Source organism: Schistocerca cancellata, chromosome 7, assembly GCF_023864275.1.
Source record: "Schistocerca cancellata isolate TAMUIC-IGC-003103 chromosome 7, iqSchCanc2.1, whole genome shotgun sequence".
NCBI lineage: Eukaryota > Metazoa > Arthropoda > Insecta > Orthoptera > Acrididae > Schistocerca > Schistocerca cancellata.
The window spans coordinates 280,903,818-280,923,305 of record NC_064632.1 but is presented as its reverse complement, the minus strand read 5'-3'; the positions used below and the strand labels follow the sequence as shown (position 1 = coordinate 280,923,305).

Below are 19,488 nucleotides of genomic sequence, written 5' to 3'. Positions count from 1 at the left end.
CTTCTCGACATGGAATCCTCCAAGTTCACAGAATCTTCTCCCAAACTACACAACTGGCCATTGAAATTGCTACACCACAAAGATGACGTGCTACAGACACGAAATTTAAACGACAGGAAGAAGATGCTCTGATATGCAAATGATTAGCTTTTCAGAGCATTCACACAAACTTGGCACTGGTGGCGACACCTACAACGTGCTGACATGAGGAAAGTTTACAAGCGATTTCTCATACATAAACAACAGTTGACCGGTGTTGCCTGGTGAAACGTTGTTGTGATGCCTTGTGTAAGAAGGAGAAATACATACCATCACGTTTCTGACTTTGATAAAGGTCGGATTGTAGCCTATCACAATTGCGATTTATCATATCGTGACATTGCTGCTCGCATTGGTCGAGATCCAATGACTGTTAGCAGAATATGGAATCGGTGGGTTCAGGAGGGTAATACGGAACGCTGTGCTGGATCCCAATGGCGTCATATCACTAGCAGTTGAGATGACAGGCATCTTATCCTCATGGCTGTTAACGGATCGTGCAGCCACGTCTCGATCCCTGAGTCAACAGATGGGGACGTTTGCAAGACAACAACTATCTGCACAAACAGTTCGACAACATTTGCAGCAGTGTGGACTATCAGCTCCAGCAGTGTGGACTATCAGCTCAGAGACCATGGCTGCAGTTACCCTTGACGCTGCATCACAGGCAGCAGGGCCTGCGATGGTGTACTCAACGATGAACCTGGGTGCACGAATGGCAAAATGTCATTTTTTTCGGATGAATCCAGGTTCTGTTTACAGCATCATGATGGTCGCATCCGTGTTTGGCGACATCGCGGTGAACACACATTGGAAGTGTGTATTTGTCATCGGCATACTGGTGTATCACCAGGTGTGATGGTATGGGGTGCCACGGTTTACACATCTCGGTCACCTCTTGTTCACATTGACGGCACTTTGAACAGTGGACTTTACATTTCAGATGTGTTATGACCCGTGGCTCTACCCTTCATTCGATCCCTGCGAAACCCTACATTTCAGCAGGATAATGCACGACCACATGTTGTAGGTCCTGTACGGGCCTTTCTGGATACAGAAAATGTTTGACTGTTGCTCTGGCCAGCACATTCTCCAGATCTCTCACCAACTGAAAATGTCTAGTCAATGGTGGCCAAGCAACTGGCTTGTCACAATACACTAGTCACTACTCATGATGAACTGTGGTATCGTATTGAAGCTGGATGAGCAGCTGTACCTGTACACATCATCCAAGCTCTGTTTGACTCAATGCCCAGGCGTATCAAGGCCGTTATTACGGCCAGGAGTGGTTGTTCTGGGTACTGATTTCTCAGGATCTATGCACCAAAATTGTGTGAAAATGTAATCACATGTCAGTTCTAGTATAATATATTTGTCCAATGAATATCTGTTTATCATCTGCATTTCTTCTTGGTGTAGCAATTTTAATGGCCAGTAGTGTAGAAAAATCACTTACCATATAGGTGACATAATCCGGCTACCCCTTGGGTTTGGGAACACAGGCTGTCTTCTTTCTGGTTGGTCCTCTTCTGAAGCATCAGGGTCCGCCGGCTGCACCTCAGTCTCTTCTGCATCTGCCACTGACTGAGTATTTGGGACGTAGTGTGGGTCTTAATCTCTGTCACTTCCAGCACTGCTGAGTTGTTCTTCTTCCTCTGCCTCTGTATACTGTCTATCTGACCAGAACATACAGCAATCTTCATTATTAACAGCTGGTGTCCTGGTATTGTCAGTCATACACTCATTCTCCAGAAAAACAACTCCTACCTTTCACTATTTTCTTGGGGGTGTTGGGTTGGGTTGTTTGGGGGAAGAGACCAAACAGTGAGGTCATCGGTCTCATCGGATTAGGGAAGGATGGGGAAGGAAGTCGACTGTGCCCTTTAAAAGGAACCATCTCAGCATTTGCCTGAAAGGATTTAGGGAAATCACGGAAAACCTAAATCAGGATGGCCGGACACGGGATTGAACCGTCGTCCTCCCGAATGCGAGTCCAGTATTATTTTCTTGGGGTTCTGTGGATCAATTAGTCTGTAACCTTTGGTCATTTCATCATAACCTACAAATACAAATTCTTTAGCTATGGCATCCCACTTTCGTCTGTTTTGATCTTGTATACGGAGAAGAGCCCGACAATCAAACACCTTTAAATGGTTCAAACGAGATACTTTTCCAGTCCATAATTCCTGTGGAGTCTTACCATTAAGTGCTCTGTGTGGAACATGGTTCTTTATGTAAACAGCTGTATTGCATGACTCTGCCCAATACTGCTTAGGCAGACCAGATTCAAATAGCATGCACCGAGCCATCTCACAAATTGATCTTTTGGTCCGCTCCAAAACACCATTCTGTTCTGGGATATAGGGCACACTTATCTGATGTTCTATTCCATTCTCTCTAAGCAATAAATCAAAATTTGAGTTCACAAATTCACTGCCATTGTCTGATCTAATTGATTTTATCTCTGCATCAATTCCATTTTCTACCCAAATTTTAAACTCAAAGAAAAATTCAAAAGTTTGATCTGTACTCTTGAGAAAGTAACAAAATGTTCTCCTGGAATAATCATCCACTAGTACATACATGTACTTAGCCATACCATGTGACATTTGCTCCATGGGGCCACATAAATCCATATGCACAAGGATGAGCAACTCAGATGCACTTTGCCCTCCAGTCTTAGGAAAAGTGAATTTCGACATCTTACCTAGTTCGCACGATTTGCACTTGTCAAGAGTTTCAGAGTCACAACACTCCAACTTTATGCCACCACTCCATAAAAATAACTCTAACATGACAAAGTCTACGGTGTCATAAGTATTCCAGATTAATAAAATTTTTAACAGCGAGAGCATGCTCATCTGACAACACAGGTTCATCATTTTTTAGTTTATAAATGCCATTTGACTCTGATCCAGAACAAAGTATCTCACCACTTTTGGGCACCTTACATCCATCTTTGTCAAAAACAACATTTATGCCTTTCTTGACTAAAGCAGAAACTGACAACAAATTAGTTGCTAAGCCAGAGACAAGAATAACATTCTTTATTGAGGATATATCTGGCGAATTGACCATAACATCACCTTTCCCTTTGCTCAATAATTCAACTTGATCAGCACACTTCACAATTTTTGTTTGCTATTTTCTGTTTCAAAATCTTTAAGCCATTCCTTTCATGATGTCATGTGTGACGATGCTGGCCCCCTTCTGGTTGAAATCTGGCATACCAAGTGCACAAAACAATGTGCTTTTTTGTTCCCTTTGATTCTTTCTTTGATGATTCTTGCTTCTGAGGATGTTCGAACTTGAAGTGACCATACTTCCAGCAACTGAAACATTTCACTTTCTTCTTTTCTTACTTGTCTTTTGAGAAACCCTGTTGTGATTTCATATACTTCTTTGTAAATAAAGCACTATCAGTGCCGTATTTGTCCAACGTGAGGTGTTCTTCCACACAACCATTTACCAACTTTGCTTTGATATTTTCTGAATTTTTTTTTCCGTTGTACTGGACTCTATACCCATCTGGTATGGTAAACAAACTTTTGGTAAACCTCTAAGCATAATCAGTGTAATTAGCCCATCATCAACTGGTTTGCCCATGCTCTGCAGTTTGTTGGCTACATCAAAGATGTGAGTAACATAATTTTGAATATTTCCTTCACATTTGGATAATGTAGTATCCAGCAGAACATCCCACAGATTCATCCATCTGGTTTTATTCTTACCAGCAAGCAGTTTTTTCCAAAGTATCCCAAGCTTCCTTTGCTTTTGTTGTGTTTTCCACGTGTGCATACAGAGATTTATCCACATGCAACAGAATAAGTGTCCACTGCATTTGTAGCAGTACTTGCACCTATGGTATAATCCCATAATTTCTCATGCATTAGAATGAGTTTCATTCCAAACTTCCACATGTTATAATCATCCTTGTTTCTCAGTTTGTCTACCACTGAAGTAGTGGTTTTTATCAAACTTACAGTTGAAGCCATTTTCAGACACTCGAATTCAAAGCACTAGAATATGTGACTGATTTCTTCTGAATAACGAGAGTTCAAATGTTGTTGAAGTTGACAAAACACAAATCAAAACAAGTATCACACACAACACAGGCACATATCCTAACACGCTTCTTCAGTTATTTATCTTCCTACCCACACACCAAACATTCTTCACTGCACAGATTTACCATCCTGGGCCCATAAATTGTTAGCAGAGCAAGGTTAAGCATTGAAAAAGATAAGCAACAGATTGTTCATAATACTTATATTGTGATAACAACACATTACATGTAGAGAGAGTGAGCATCAAGAGCAAAGATAGTCTACTCGTCATACTCGACATATACAAAAAAAGAACCAAGGAGCCAGTTTACCAACATAACAGAAGCCTCATACTGTTAGTTTATCAAATAACATGTCTAGTTATCATCTTCAGTTATTCTTCATGAACAACAGTAAATGAATACCTATTTCCATGACTGGACATTTAGGGTAAGGACCACAAAGATATAAGAAAAATTAGGGTTTTTATTGAGGCATATAGACAGTAGTTTTTCCCTTGCTCTATTTGCAAGTGGAGCAGGAAAGGAAAGGATTAGTAATAGTACACGATATGCTCACCATGCACTGTACAGTGGCTTGCAGGTTTGTATGTAGATTTAGATGTAGATCTACACTGAGGTGATAAAAGTCATCAGATAACGATATGCACACATACTGGTGGCAGTAGTATCATGCACACCAAGTATAAAAGGGCAGTATATTGGCAGAGCTGTTATTTGTACTCAGGTGATTCATTTCAAAATGTTTCCAACAATGTTATAGCTGCACGACAGCAATCAACAGGCTCTAAACACGGAATGGTAGCTGGAGATAGACTCATGTGATATTCCATTTAGGAGATCATTAGGAAGTTTAATATTCTGAGATCCACAGTGTCAAGAGAGTGCCAAGAGTACCAAACTTCAGCCATTATCTCTCACCATGGACAACGCAAGCTCCGACGGCCGTCACTTTATGACGAGTAATGATGGTTGTGTAGAGTTGTCAGACAGGCAAAATAAGGTGAAACAACCACAGAAATGAATGTGAGAAGTATGATGAGCATATCTGTTATGACAATGTGGCGAAATTTAGTGTTAATAGGCTGTGGAAGCTGACGACCGACGTGAGTGCCTTTGCTAACAGCGTGATATTGCCTGCCATGCCTCTCTTGGGCTTGTGACCACGTTAATTGGACCCTAGGTGACTGGAAAACCTTGACATTGTCAGATGAGTCTCAATTTCTGTTGGTAAGGACTGATGGCAGGATTCAAGTGTGGTACGCACCGCATGAAGCTGTGGAGCCAAGTTGTCAACAAGGCACTGTGCAAGCAGGTAGTGGCTTTATAATCATACAGGTTGTGTTTACATGGTATAAACCGGGTCCTCTGGCCCAACTGAACTGATCATTGACAGGAAATGGTTATGTTTGGGTACTTCGAGACCATTTGTAAGCATTCATGGACTTGGTGTTCCTAAACAACGATGGAATTTTTATGGATCACATAGCTATGAAAGGTGAGGCCATTCCATTCCACATGTCCACAATGTTACACTAATATATCTAAAAACAAAGATGCTGTAACTTACCAAATGAAAGCATTGGTATGTTGATAGAGACAATAACAAACACAAACACACACACAAGTTACAAGCTTTCGCAACCAACGGTTGCTTCATCAGGAAAGAGGGAAGGAGAGGGAAAGACGAAAGGATGTGGGTTTTAAGGGAGAGGGTAAGGAGTCATTCCAAACACTGGGAGCGGAAAGACTTACCTTAGGGGGAAAAAGGGACAGGTATACACTCGCTCACACACACACACACACACACACACACACACACACACACACATCCATCCGCACAAATACAGACACAAGCAGACATATGTAAAGGCAAAGAGTTTGGGCAGAGATGTCAGTCGAGGCGGAAGTACAAAGGCAAAGATTTTGTTGAATGACAGGTGAGGTATAAGCGGCGGCAACTTGAAATTAGCGGAGGTTGAGGTCTGATGGGTAACGAGAAGAGAGGATATATTGAAGGGCAAGTTCACATCTCCGGAGTCCTGATAGGTTGGTGTCAGTGGGAAGTATCCAGATAACCTGGATGGTGTAACACAGTGCCAAGATGTGCTGGCCGTGCACCAAGGCATGTTTAGCCACAGGGTGATCCTCATTACCAACAAACACTGTCTGCCTGTGTCCATTCACGCAAATGGACAGTTTGTTGCTGGTCATTCCCACATAGAACGCTTCACAGTGTAGGCAGGTCAGTTGGTAAATCACGTGGGTGCTTTCACACGTGGCTCTGCCTTTGATCGTGTACACCTTCCGGGTTACAGGACTGGAGTAAGTGGTGGTGGGAGGGTGCATGGGACAGGTTTTACACCGGGGGCGGTTACAAGGGTAGGAGCCAGAGGGCAAGGAAGGTGGTTTGGGGATTTCATAGGGATGAACCAAGAGGTTACGAAGGTTAGGTGGACAGCAGAAAGAGACTCTTGATGGAGTGGGGAGGATTTCATGAAGGATGGATCTCATTTCAGGGCAGGATTTGAGGAAGTCGTATCCCAGCTGGAGAACCACATTCAGAGTCTGATCCAGTCCCGGAAAGTATCCTGTCACAAGTGGGGCACTTTTGGGGTTCTTCTGTGAGAGGTTCTGGGTTTGAGGGGATGAGGAAGTGGCTCTGGTAATTTGCTTCTGTACCAGGTCGGGAGGGTAGTTGCGGTATGCGAAAGCTGTTTTCAAGTTGTTGGTGTAATGGTTCAAGGATTCAGGACTGGAGCAGATTCATTTGCCACGAAGACCTAGGCTGTAGGGAAGGGACCGTTTGATATGGAATGGGTGGCAGCTGTCATAATGGAGGTACTGTTGCTTGTTGGTGGGTTTGATGTGGACGGATGTGTGAAGTTGGCCATTGGACAGATGGAGGTCAACTTCGAGGAAAGTGGCATTGGATTTGGAGTAGGACCAGGTGAATCTGATGGAACCAAAGGAGTTGAGGTTGGAGATGAAATTCTGGAGTTCTTCTTCACTGTGAGTCCAGATCATGAAGATGACATCAATAAATCTGTACCAAACTTTGGGTTGGCAGGCCTGGGTAACCAAGAAGGCTTCCTCTAAGTGACCCATAAATAGGTTGGTGTACGAGGGGGGCATCCTGGTACCCATGGCTGTTCCCTTTAATTGTTGGTATGTCTGGCCTTCAAAAGTGAAGAAGTTGAGAGTTAGGATGAAGCTGGCTAAGGTAATGAGGAAAGAGGTTTTAGGTAGGGTGGCAGGAGATTGGCGTGAAAGTGCTCCATCGCACCGAGGCCCTGGACGTGCGGGATATTTACAAATATGTGTGTGTGTGTGTGTGTGTGTGTGTGTGTGTGTGTGTGTGTGCGCGCGCGCGCGCGCGCGCGCGCGCGCACGAGTGTATACCTGTCCCTTTTTCCTCCTAAGGTAAGTCTTTCCGCTCCCGGGATTGGAATGACTCCTTACCCTCTCCCTTAAAACCACATCCTTTCGTCTTTCCCTCTTTCCTGATGAAGCAACTGTGGGTTGAGAAAGCTTAAAATTTGTGTGTGTGTTTGTGTTTGTTATTGTCTCTATCAACATACCAACACTCTAGTTTGGTAAGTTACAGCATCTTTGCTTTTAGATATATTTTTCCCACTTGGAATGTTTCCCTCTATTATATTCATATGTTACACTAAGGTGTTTGTATAAGTTGACTGATTTCAATTGTGGCTGAGTGATAATGTAGTCTTATGATATTACAATTTTACATTTTGTGAATTGCACAATTTTACATTTCTGCTCACTTAAAACAAGTTGCAAGTATTTCACCCATTTGAAATATTATTAAGTTTCGACTGAACATTTGTGTAACTTTTTTGGATTTGATTTATTATAGATAACAGCATCAGCTGCTAAAAGTCTGAGGTTCCTTCTAATACCGTCTGCCATATTACATGAATTCAAGGGGCTTGGCACATTTTTCTGGGACACGTCTCATTTTACTTCTACATTATAAATTATTTAGGAATAAAGGAGATGACTAACGAAAGACAGAAGCGCTGCATTGTCAATAGGAACACAAACAAAAAGTACAGAGATATGCTAGCTTTTGTAATGAAATTCTTTTTAAGCTTTTAGGAGAAACATGCACACACACACACACACACACACACACACACACACACACACACACACAGGGGGCAGATGGCTGGGCACAATATTAAGAGAAATAATACAGTAGTTGTGGCGGTCACCAATGCTAGTGTAGCAGCAAATGAGAGCTCAGGAGCTTTGTTTAAAGACACTGCTTCAATGTTCACTATGAAATCCCTAAACAGTGCATTTAATGACTGTGTGTCAGGTAGCCAGTATAAGAGCATGATGTGCAAATTTCAGGCACTCTCAGATAACTGGACCTTATCAGCTGCAAGGGTAATCCCAGCAGAAAATCCTGAGCCTCCAAGGTGAGTGGACCTTCTTAGGGGTAGTATCATGCCTATATATATAAAAATCCTTCATTGCCCAGCTCAGAAGCAGCTTCAGATAGACAGTCAATGGAAGACAGCAAACAGCAAAATCATATAAAGAATAACAAATAAATTAGAATCATGAAATAAAATGATACCTCAAGAACAAGCCATGATTCCCATTTGGTACACCTGTTGCCTGTGTTGAAACCATAGCCATTAGAGTTCTGAAGGCATATGACCATTCTTTGAAATCATCTGCAAATTTTTTATTCTCCTATGGAAAGAATGTGTGTTAGTAGTGAATGAAATGTAAAAACACATAACAGGACTGTATATACATATAGCCAACTCAACAGTTACCCTGTTCTTGAATGTATGCTTCACACCTTCCTTAGCACACATCCTATGGATAAGATTTACAAGATCTAAATTTGGAAGTTGTCCATTAAGACCTTCCACTTTAACATCAACATAGCCTATCTTCTCAGCATGTAATTCCAAGTTGACTGCAGCCTGCAAAAACAATACAAAAAGTGTTTAAAATAGTTGCTTTGTTGTATAATGTAACTACAATTTTAAATGTTTAATTACTCTTACTTGTATTGCACCTGCCCTTCCCATCATGTCCCCATGTTCCAGAACCCCTGGGTGGCCACAGGATGTTCTGTGATATGCTTCTAACCATGCCTGCACCCCAAGTTGTTCATGTTCCGTTATTAAGAAGATGATATCCTTTGCCCAGTACTTCTGCCCTGTACAGAAATGTGACTTTCATTTTATTGATTTAAAGAAGACTCTTTGAAATTATCAAACATGGGTTGACATATAAGGGCAGAGTGCTTATTACCCATGCTATCAAAGACAGGTTATTTAGTTGCCCATCCATACTATTACGAGTCAGGATAAATTAATTACTCTAAGGAATAATATTCGTAAAGATGCCAAAACCACTTAGGGACTCACTTAACTTAATGGTAGACATTTTGCAGCCAAATTACTGATAATATATGTCATTTTTGTGTATTACATTAGCTTCAAACATGGATTTCCCTGTTCAAAATTAAAAAGAACAGTGTAGTCTACTTACACCTGAAAAACTTGGCAAGTGACAACATGAGTGCAACAGATGGCATGGTTGTAACTTCTGTACTCTTAGGTGGGCGATATGGGGTAGACAAAACCAAAGCTTCCGTACTAGCACTTCTTGGTGCTCGTAATATAGCATACACATTTTTTCCTGTGTATTTCTGAAACAAACAATTGACGCAATTGTGTCTCTTCTACAAACAAATATCTTTGCAGTGAGATGGTGAGAGCATTTTAACATATTTCTACCATGGAAAAAGATAAATATACTTACAGTTCCAGGAATTAAAGGATAATGCACAGTAAAATTGTGGGTGTATGTTTCAAGATTAAGCTGTCCAAATTTTGCTAACAGCCAAGAGTACGGAATACTGTCAGGATGTCTTATAGCTTCATCAGCTAGTTCCTTCAAGTACTCTCTAGCGACAAGCCTTTCTTCGTAATCTCCCTTGACCAATCCAGGAAGTAATGCATTTTCTGAGAAATATGTTCCTTTACAGCAAGAACAAAACAAAATTTTAGTGAACTGACAACATTCAAATCTATCTCAATTTTTAACATCACTATCCACATCTCAGTGCTTCAACTATTCATCGAGCCGTTATCTTACATTATTTATAGTCTACCAAAGACTTTCCATTATCATATTTATTTTTAACTTTTTAGTTTTAAGTGGAAAGGCTGTCTCAACATATTGTTTAACTATACAGTGAAACCTCTATATAACGTTTTTCAAGGGACCACAAATTCTAAACACTGTATAGAGGAAAACACTATAAAGAGGAAGGCTTCCAAATAATAATTACAGGGCATTACTGAAGATCGGGATACCACTAATCAGCTTTGACAAATGGTGCCATAATGACATTTTAAACTTTCACAATACTGTAGTATGATATTCATTTGCAAATGATCAATGTATCAAACGATAAGTTTTTTGTAATTAAAACATGGGGCCCGGTAGGTGGATGGCTGAAAGTAAATGGTGCCAAAAAGATCGCAAGCAGAATGTGCATCACATGTAACGCAACCAGGTTCTGCTGCTGACATATGAAACATGCTGAATGCAGGCTTTCCGAGTCAGTGCATACTGTGGATCCACAGAACGGAAAACGATGCGTCTACATCCAGTCACTTAAACGTTATAAAGAGGTAAATAATTGACCAGGGGTCCAAAAATATGAGCATTACATGGAGGAAATTGTAATATAGAGGAAATGCAGTAAAGAGGAAAATTTAACATTGTTTATATGGGCTTTTAGTCGGGACCGAAAAAAACAGATGTAACATAGAGGAAAACATTATATGGAGGAACGTTATAAAGAGGTTTCACTGTATCTATGAATATATTAAATTTAAACAACTGAAAATCTGGGATGGAATAGCAGCAGTATGGAAAAAAAAGAATAGATTGCTGCTCACATGCACACACACACACACACACACGCACACACACACACACACACACACAACCACTGTCATCTCCAGACAGCAAGGCTTGGCTTGACTGTGTCTGAAGTGAGAAGTAATCTTTGCTGGGGTGTGTAGTGGTGGAGGGACAGCAGCAGAGTAGGGATGAGGGAAGATGCTGTTACAGGAAGCTGTGGGGGGAGCAAAGAGGGGGAGAAGTAGAGAAGGGGAAAGGACTATGCTAGCTAAATGGAAGGCATGTGTTGGGCTGGAGTGGTTGCAGGGAAAGGGATAGGTAGGTGGAGGTCAGGGAGTAGCAAATGATGATGATGATTGTTTTAGGGCACTAAACAATGAGGCCATCAGTGAACCTGCATGAAATAAATAGATGAGGGTGATAAAATAAGAAGTTATGATAAATTTTATGACCTAGTTGTTTCAACAAACAAAAATTTAAAATACAACATTTTGATATTCATTTATCATAAAAAGCTGATAAAATACAGCAGAATAACTAGATAAGATGAAGAACAAAATACCAGGACAGATACTTTGAAAATGATTCTAGAAATAATGGGTGACTTCAGCCATTATCTCTCACCATGGACAACGCAAGCTCCGACGGCCGTCACTTTATGACGAGTAATGATGGTTGTGTAGAGTTGTCAGACAGGCAAAATAAGGTGAAATAACCACAGAAATGAATGTGAGAAGTATGATGAGCATATCTGTTATGACAGTGTGGCGAAATTAAAATCTCTCACCCAATATTTTGGGAAGGAATCCTGTAATCACACAAAACCGTACAACATGAACCACACACTAGCCCCATTTTCAGTTAAAATATACAGCAGGCCAGTGGGAGACCCAGATCTATCCTCAAGTCATCATATATAACACACTATATCAAAATATGCTGTACTGACATCAGTGTTAAACATCTCTGACACATTGGTGGCTCCTTGGGACACCAGATAAAGCCATGTGTCCTACTCTGATCCTTGTAAGGGCAACTTCTTTAGTTCGTCATGGTATGAAGTTTTCACTAACTACAGTTTATTACTTGTCACCTGCAACCTTCTAACACCTGTATTCTAGGTCTCATTTACGGTAACAGTCTGGTGAGGGACTGAACACTGAGCTGGAGGTGGAAGGGACCAGTCTCCTTGGCAATCACATCACAATGTTCATTTCCCCAGATCCCTACGTGCCTTGAAATCTGGCAGAAAATTATTTCCATATCCTGCCTCTGCAATATAAGGAGACTGTCCTCGACTTTCTTGCCATTATGCCATCTCATTTGCTCCACTGCACACAGAATAGCAAACAATTCCACATAATAAATGGAAAATTGCTCTGAGAGCCTATCCTAAGGACAAATTCGGAAACACGGTGGAACAGCTAAGAATGTCTCCCTGCTTACGCTCATCAAAGTAAACATTAATAAAATTTGGGTGGCAATTTAAAATCTCATTAAATTTACTTTTAAAAAATTAATTAATTTCAAAAAGGAACTCTGTCCTCTTTAGTAGCCTTGGGGATCCCATACTCCACCCCTGATTTTGAACATTATGTCCTCCACCTGTAATAACTCGAGGCTGTCCCTCATATAGATCTCAAATGGCCTCGTTGCCTGAGGAAAATTATAGAACCGACATTAAAGTGACAGCAGGGGAAAGGAGGTGAATGCTGGCGATTGTGGAACAGCCAGAGCCCTATATGCTTGCAGAAAATATTGAATAGACATTGGAGGCTCATCACCATCTGCACACAAGCTAGAAACTGGAATAATGCAATAATCCCAAAACTGGAATAATGCATGAATTCCCTGTTGACAGCCAAATACACTCGTGGTGAGCTACATCCAGCATCTTGAGGTATGAAGGTTGCTGACCCGTAAATCTGGCATTAACAGTCAAGCCAGGTTTGCATGAAGGCTATACAAACTGGTGCAGATATGATGTCAGCTCCCAAGACTTTTGACTGGCAGATTTGAGAATGTTTAAAGCCTTGAGGCATCATAATTTCAATTCTTTAAAGTATGGCAGCAACATTAGTCTTTCACAAAAAGTGAAGCCCAGATATATCACTTTTTCCTTAAAAGTGGGAATGGTATCCCCCATTTTGGAGCAATTAAAAAAAAAAAAAAAATTACAAACTGTTTTCTTCAAAGAGAACTTAAGACTACTTGTGTTTGCTCATTCTGTCAAATACCTGAATGTCATTAACAACTGTTGAGTAGCTGCTGCGAAGTTGGAGGAGGCACAGAAGATGGAGAAGACATACACTAACAAGGAACACATAAAAGACTATGCACCACAGCTGTAATACTGTTTATCCCTATGGCGAACGCCATAAACTTAAAACACTCCCTTGAGGAATGCTGTTCTTCTGCTTAAAACAGTCCCGCAAGACATTTCTGACCCCGTGTCTAAAATACCTTTCATGGAGGAAGGATTTTATGGGAGTGGGGAGTTGCCCATGGAAACCCCATTCATCGAGCTGCAACACAATATTTTACCTCCACGTAATATCTCAGGCCTGGAGGCTACTGAAGGTTTAGGCCTGCAGTGCTATACGAATGAAGGACGCATTTCAGGAAGAGCTCACATCTGTGTAATTAAGAAAAGCTGCTATTGGTTGGAAGAATTCAGATGGCGCTGGCTGTGAAGCAGTTGTTGGGATCAAGTACAGTGTGTTAAGTGGCGTGTTCATCAACAGGGTGGTCCAGCTGTCTTTTCGCCTCAGATTGGCAATGTGGTAGATCAAATGGTTGAATTCAGAGGTAGCCCTGCCTTTGGTGATGTAGGGAGATGCCTAAGACAGGACTGGAATACGAGGCCATGGGAAGGGCCTTGTATCTAGTTTTATTGCACGGAATGAGCCCAGAGGCAAAGAGTTGCAGGCAAGGGTCAGATAGGAACAGAAAGGATACTGTGAAGGTTGGTTGGGCAGTGGACTACCACTGTGGGAGTGGTGGAGTGGATGTTCCCCATTTTAAGGCATGGTGAGATGATGTGATTCATTTGCTTCATTTAGACTAGATGTTAGTGAAACACAAGAGGGATGCTTCTATGTTGTTGCACAGGGGGTATGTGGGGAAGCGTGACAAGGAGCAGGTGAAATGACTGGAGCAGAGCGTGTTAAGGTTCGGAGGAAAGTTGATAGGGTGTCTTCACCCTCAGCCCTCATCATGCAGATATCACCAATGAATCTGAAACAGGTGAAGGGTTTGAGATTCTGGAGGGTTAGGGATTCCTCTACATGGCGTACGAATAGATTAGTGTAGGATAGTGCCATGCAGGTGCCATTTGCTGTACTAAGGATTTGTTTGTAGGTGATACCTTCAGAGGAGAAGTAATTGTGGGTGAGAGTTTAGTGGGCCATGGTGACCAGGAAGAGGGTAGTAGGTTTGGAGTCATCCGGTCATTAGGAAAGGTATTGTTCATAATCAGCAAGGCCACAAGCAATGCGTACAGGGAGATTGCACCGACAGTGATGGGCAGGGTGCTGGATGGTAAAGGAATAGGAAAAGGAACAGGGGAAGTCAGTATAGGAATCAGCTGGTATCTTTTACAAAGAAACGTGGGTTGCAGGGCAAAAATTCTCTCTGTGAGGATACAGTAACCAGCCACCCATCTTCTACATGCTTTCAAAGGTACATAAACCCGACCACACAAGGCACCCCATTGTCGCTGGTATACTCATTCCCCATCTAGAGCTACATCTATACTCTGTAAAAAAATTGTGAACTGCATGCAGAGGGCCAAAAAATTGCAGTATCAACTGTTGGCTTTGACCCATGATGTAACTATGTTGTACGATGTCACTGTGCGCAGTTTCGTAATATGATCACGTTTGCAGATGGAGTAAGTAATGGTGCTCTCTAGTGTGAGACGTTTGTGTTTCAAAATTGTTTGTGAGTGATGTTAGTGTGGCACTGAATTTTGTGCTGTGTGTTACTCAGTGTTATGGGAGTTTGTTTTCATTTGTTCATCACTGAGTAAAATAACTCCGTGTTTTGGGAGCTTGTTTTCATTTATTTTTCAGTGAGTTCTTTTAATGACATGAGTTATTAGCTACTGATTTGTTTTCAGTTTTGGAATTGCTAGTTTATCATTCTATTAATGGTTTGAAATTTAATTTTTGGATTTTTCGTTTGGTCCTAGGTATGGATCATATGGTGAAATTTACTAGTCATCCATTAGTTGCCCTTATGGCTGACAATATGGCTGCTAGAATTAAATCTCCTCTGTTATATAGCCTTGTGGCAGAATGTGTGAAGTGCAAGCAGTCTGTTGAATTTATGAAATCGACCAAAGTTACTGCTTCTCAAACCAGTGAGTCCGCCTGGCGAGCCGCGAGCTCTAACACGCTGCTTACCAAGCGGGAAGGCGTGCCGGTTCCCAGTACGAATCCGCCTAGTGGATTACTGTTGAAGTTCGGTGTATCGGCCAGCTTGTGGATGGTTTTTAAGGTGGCTTTCCATCTGCCTCGGCGAATGCAGGCTGGTTCCCCTTATTCCGCCTCAGTTACACTATGTGGCGATTGCTGCATAAACACTGTCTCCACGTAAGCATACACCATAATTACTCTACCACGCAAACATTTGGGGTTACACTTGTCTGGTATGACACATCCCCTGGGGAAGGGGGGGGGGGGGGCTGTCCACTGGGGGCCGAACCACACAATAACACTGAGTTCAGTGGGGGTGGCGGTGGGGTGAGTGGACTGCTGTAGCCTGTTGTAGGGTTGTGGACCACTGAGGGCTTCGGTGGGAACAAAGCCTCTCTGTCGTTTCTAGGTTCCCGGTTCCATATACAATACACATGTGGCAGTGACACAATGCTTGAAGATTGATTAGCACAGGTCCCCTATTCAGTAATGGTTACTTTTTTTAGTGTGTGAATGATATGCCACACTAGATTTATTTGTCAGCTGACTGACTGGTAAATACATTTTTTTTTATTTGCGGTAAAAAGTGAGGGGTGTGTGAGTGTTAATACACATCATTTTCTTTGAGATATGGGTATCTAGATTTATGTTGGCAGCAGTTTCGTGTGATCTGTGGCTTGGGTTGGTAGCTGAAATTCTTGGTTAGTAGTTTACAGTTGAAGTGCGTTGTAGTTATTTTGGTATGGTTAGATTTTAAGAATAGTTCTGTTAGTTGTGGTTGTACCAGATTTTGGAGCTACGTGTGGGTCTGCAGTACTGTGGACTTCGTTTTCACCATATGGGTAAAGCTAAATTTCTGATACTCCCCTCCCCCCCACCCCCATATTTCTTCATTATTGTGGTTTTATTGATGGTAGAGGTTGTCATCTGGTTCATTTTTGGATAACCCTTTTTTTTATTGCTGTATTTAGTTAATCCCCATACAAGAACTTCTAATTCCCATTAGCTTCATGTTATTTCTGCAATTAAACATTTTTCGTACCGTTTTGTTGGTTGGTTGGTTTGGGGGAGGGGACCAAACTGCAAGGTCATTGGTCCCATCAGATTAAGGAGGAAGTCAGCCGTGCCCTTTCAAAGGAACCATCCGGCATTTGCCTGATGCGGTTTACGGAAATCACAGAAAACCTAAACGAGTGTGCCACCTTGCTCGGTTGTGTTTTTGTCTGCTCCTGTGTGTGATGTGTGGCGTGACAGTCATAAGTAGGCCTAAATAAGCTTTAAGCATGGGGAACCAATAACCTAGTGATGGCTTGGATCACAGCCAAAATGTGGAACTACAATTTCCAGTAATCCCGTATAGTGGAAACAGCCCCCCCCCCCCCACACACACACACACTCAACTTACATCAGCCAACCTAAAAGTTATTTCGTTCGAACTATACTTGTGAGGCGTCTAGGGCAAAAGATGAAGGAGGCAGATGGTATAGACACAACTGAAAGGTGGTAATGAGACATCATGTATGAGCTTTGCTGGGACAAGAACAAAAGCCAGAAGTAATATAATGCTAGAATTAGGGGTCTGTAGCATTTAGGGGAAAAAAATCAACTTACATCAAGTTTTCAGGAGTATGGTAACATGATCATTTTAAGATCCCATGGGTAAAGAAACGTTGAATTACTGAACACTGTTGTGTCTTAAGTGTGCTTATGGATCACTATACAGTTAAAACAGTACACTGAGCTTAATATGGAAATGTGCACAGCCTGTTACGGCTGCTGTTCTGGACAAATGCAAATAATAATAATTTCTTGCCACTCAATGGTCAGGTGCAGCCTTGCAAATTCGACGTCATTTCGGTGATTTGCATGTCTCGAGTGTACCACTGTTATTCAACTTTGTAAAGGAGGCCTACAGTTTTATGTAGAATCTGAACCATGTGTCACTTCTGGTGACTGCTAAAATCATGGGGAGGTGGAGGCTGGATCAAAAAACAGACCGAAAAATATGTGATCTGAATGGGATTTGATCCCGTGACCTTTCAGATTCCACTACACCACCAGACCCGACTGCAAGAGAGGTTTCAATAGGGAACTGTGTTGTCATGCAGAAACGCAGACTCTTGCCTGAAACCGGCTGTTTAATGCTAGGAATTTCCTGTGTGATTTCAGGTAACTCATACACTGAAAGAACACTTTTGACAGCTGTACCTGCCTATTTATTGTGAGGTGCAAACGGATGTTGATGCAAACAATAATTGTCTATGTAGCTGTAACAACACTGACACACAAGAACACTCATTCCTGGGGCCAAGAAGCGCCCCCCCCCCTCCCCCCAGCTCTGACAGAATGGATAAAAAATATATAAAGCAGTCACATGGTTTTCTTTCTTTCAAGAAAATGATTGCTGATGAACATTGTTGCTGTAGGAGATTAGTTACTACTTTTCAATTTAACATGAAGTGTTACTTTGTCATGCTGTTGGTGAAAACAATTGGTTGCTGACTAGTTAATCACCTACAGAAAAACCAGTGTTATGTTTGCCGTATCATCTTACAACATTCAGTTTCGTAATGGCTCCTGTAGGAGGAGAAAAACCATAAAAATGTGCCTTAGACCATGGCCTGATATCACCAAGGATGTAGCTGTGGATGTGAAAGCCTGTATTGTATAATCACAGTGCACTATTGCTTGTGTATGTATGTATCACTTATCACCTCAAGTTGCTTGAACACCTCCATACGGGTGAGGAAATGGAATTTTATAATTGTGTGACACAAAACTCCAGTACATACCTGCATTAAAATTGTCATGTGCCAGACTTGCAAACCACAAAACACCAGCTATGTATGATAAGGCACACACCTTATCGTGGTGCTTTATTAAAAGTTTTACAACCTTGCCCCGTCCAACCCCGGGATCCGTAAGAAGGCCCATTTCTTTTACTTGAGATATATGTGCTTCATTTTTATCACAGAAAGTTCAGTAAACAATAATCCACTGTCCAAAATAAATACTGATGTATATTGTACAGATAGTTCCTTACACTGCAGAATAAAATATTATGAATTGACTTATGTTTACACTCTTGTATCTAAGATTGATAGCACGCCATGCAGCGCTTTCTTTATTTGTGACATCGCATTTCACAATTATCTAAATTTCCCGGACTGTTTCGCACATCTCTTTCTTGATTATCTTTGACCATGCCGTTACGCCTACTGCCATTCTAGATTCTACCATATAGCAGAGATATCTGCTCCATGCCTACTACAATAGAAAGTAAAATGAGCAGAGAATTTATTACAATAGATGTCTGTGAAAAATACCAGTAATAGCGAAAAGTGGTTCATTAGAATTAAATCACTGGAATATGAGTGTTTTTGCACTAAAGTTCTGACTACCTTTGGAAACCCTAGAAACGAAAATTTTGTTCGTATATTAAAATCGACTGTTTTGATATGTAAATATTTCTTTAACACTTTAGATTGGCAACAATGGACGACGAACATCAGCGCTCTAGTGGCAATACCTGACGTGAAAAACGTAAATATTGTTGTTGACGCGGTTGTTTAAGGTGTGGGAGGCGCTGAAATGGAATACCACTTTGGCACAAATAAACGGAAAACTTTTCCGAACGCGAATGAGGCAAATGATGCAACAAATTTGAAATACAAAAAGAAGTATAATGCTATTAAAAGAGTAATAAAAGATTTAGTGTTTGTAAGTATATACTTCTAATTTTTTCATTATGTGAAGGTCGTCTCCTAGTTGTCACGATTATGTCGGAGTTACGTGCCCATGCTCGTATGTGCAGGAAAATGCTGCCTTATGCGACCAAGTCTCCCAGATGCAGGAACAGATCGTAATTAGAAAGGAAGAAAGAAGATTTTTGTTGAAGAAACTTTATCATCTGCAGACAATTGCAGGTGTGTTGGTTACGTACAATTGTGTCGAATCACTGAGTAAAAGTACTGATGATTTCGATTTTAGAGACTCGCTTACTTTATGGCAAGTGCCCTTCAAGTTGATGCGACCTGTTGT

At 41.4% G+C, this 19,488-nt stretch overlaps 2 protein-coding genes across 2 annotated transcripts in view; one reads left to right on the top strand and one right to left on the bottom strand.

Annotated features, from left to right (window-relative positions):
* Window positions 1–18,707, bottom strand: part of LOC126092023 (glycosylphosphatidylinositol anchor attachment 1 protein) — an 83,611-nt gene extending 64,904 nt beyond the window's left edge. Inside the window, exons 1-6 of the mRNA XM_049907417.1 lie at window positions 18,240–18,707; window positions 9,917–10,134; window positions 9,644–9,803; window positions 9,154–9,308; window positions 8,917–9,069; window positions 8,712–8,830 (exon numbers count right to left, since the gene is read on the bottom strand). Of these exons, the coding sequence (XP_049763374.1) occupies window positions 8,712–8,830; window positions 8,917–9,069; window positions 9,154–9,308; window positions 9,644–9,803; window positions 9,917–10,134; window positions 18,240–18,381 (947 nt within the window). The 5' untranslated portion in view covers window positions 18,382–18,707. The remainder of the gene's footprint in view (window positions 1–8,711; window positions 8,831–8,916; window positions 9,070–9,153; window positions 9,309–9,643; window positions 9,804–9,916; window positions 10,135–18,239) is intronic.
* A 243-nt stretch (window positions 18,708–18,950) lies between these two features.
* LOC126092025 (transforming growth factor beta regulator 1-like) overlaps window positions 18,951–19,488 on the top strand; it is a 69,408-nt gene continuing 68,870 nt past the window's right edge. Inside the window, exons 1-2 of the mRNA XM_049907419.1 lie at window positions 18,951–19,167; window positions 19,262–19,373. Coding sequence (XP_049763376.1) covers window positions 19,039–19,167; window positions 19,262–19,373 — 241 coding nt within the window. The 5' untranslated portion in view covers window positions 18,951–19,038. The remainder of the gene's footprint in view (window positions 19,168–19,261; window positions 19,374–19,488) is intronic.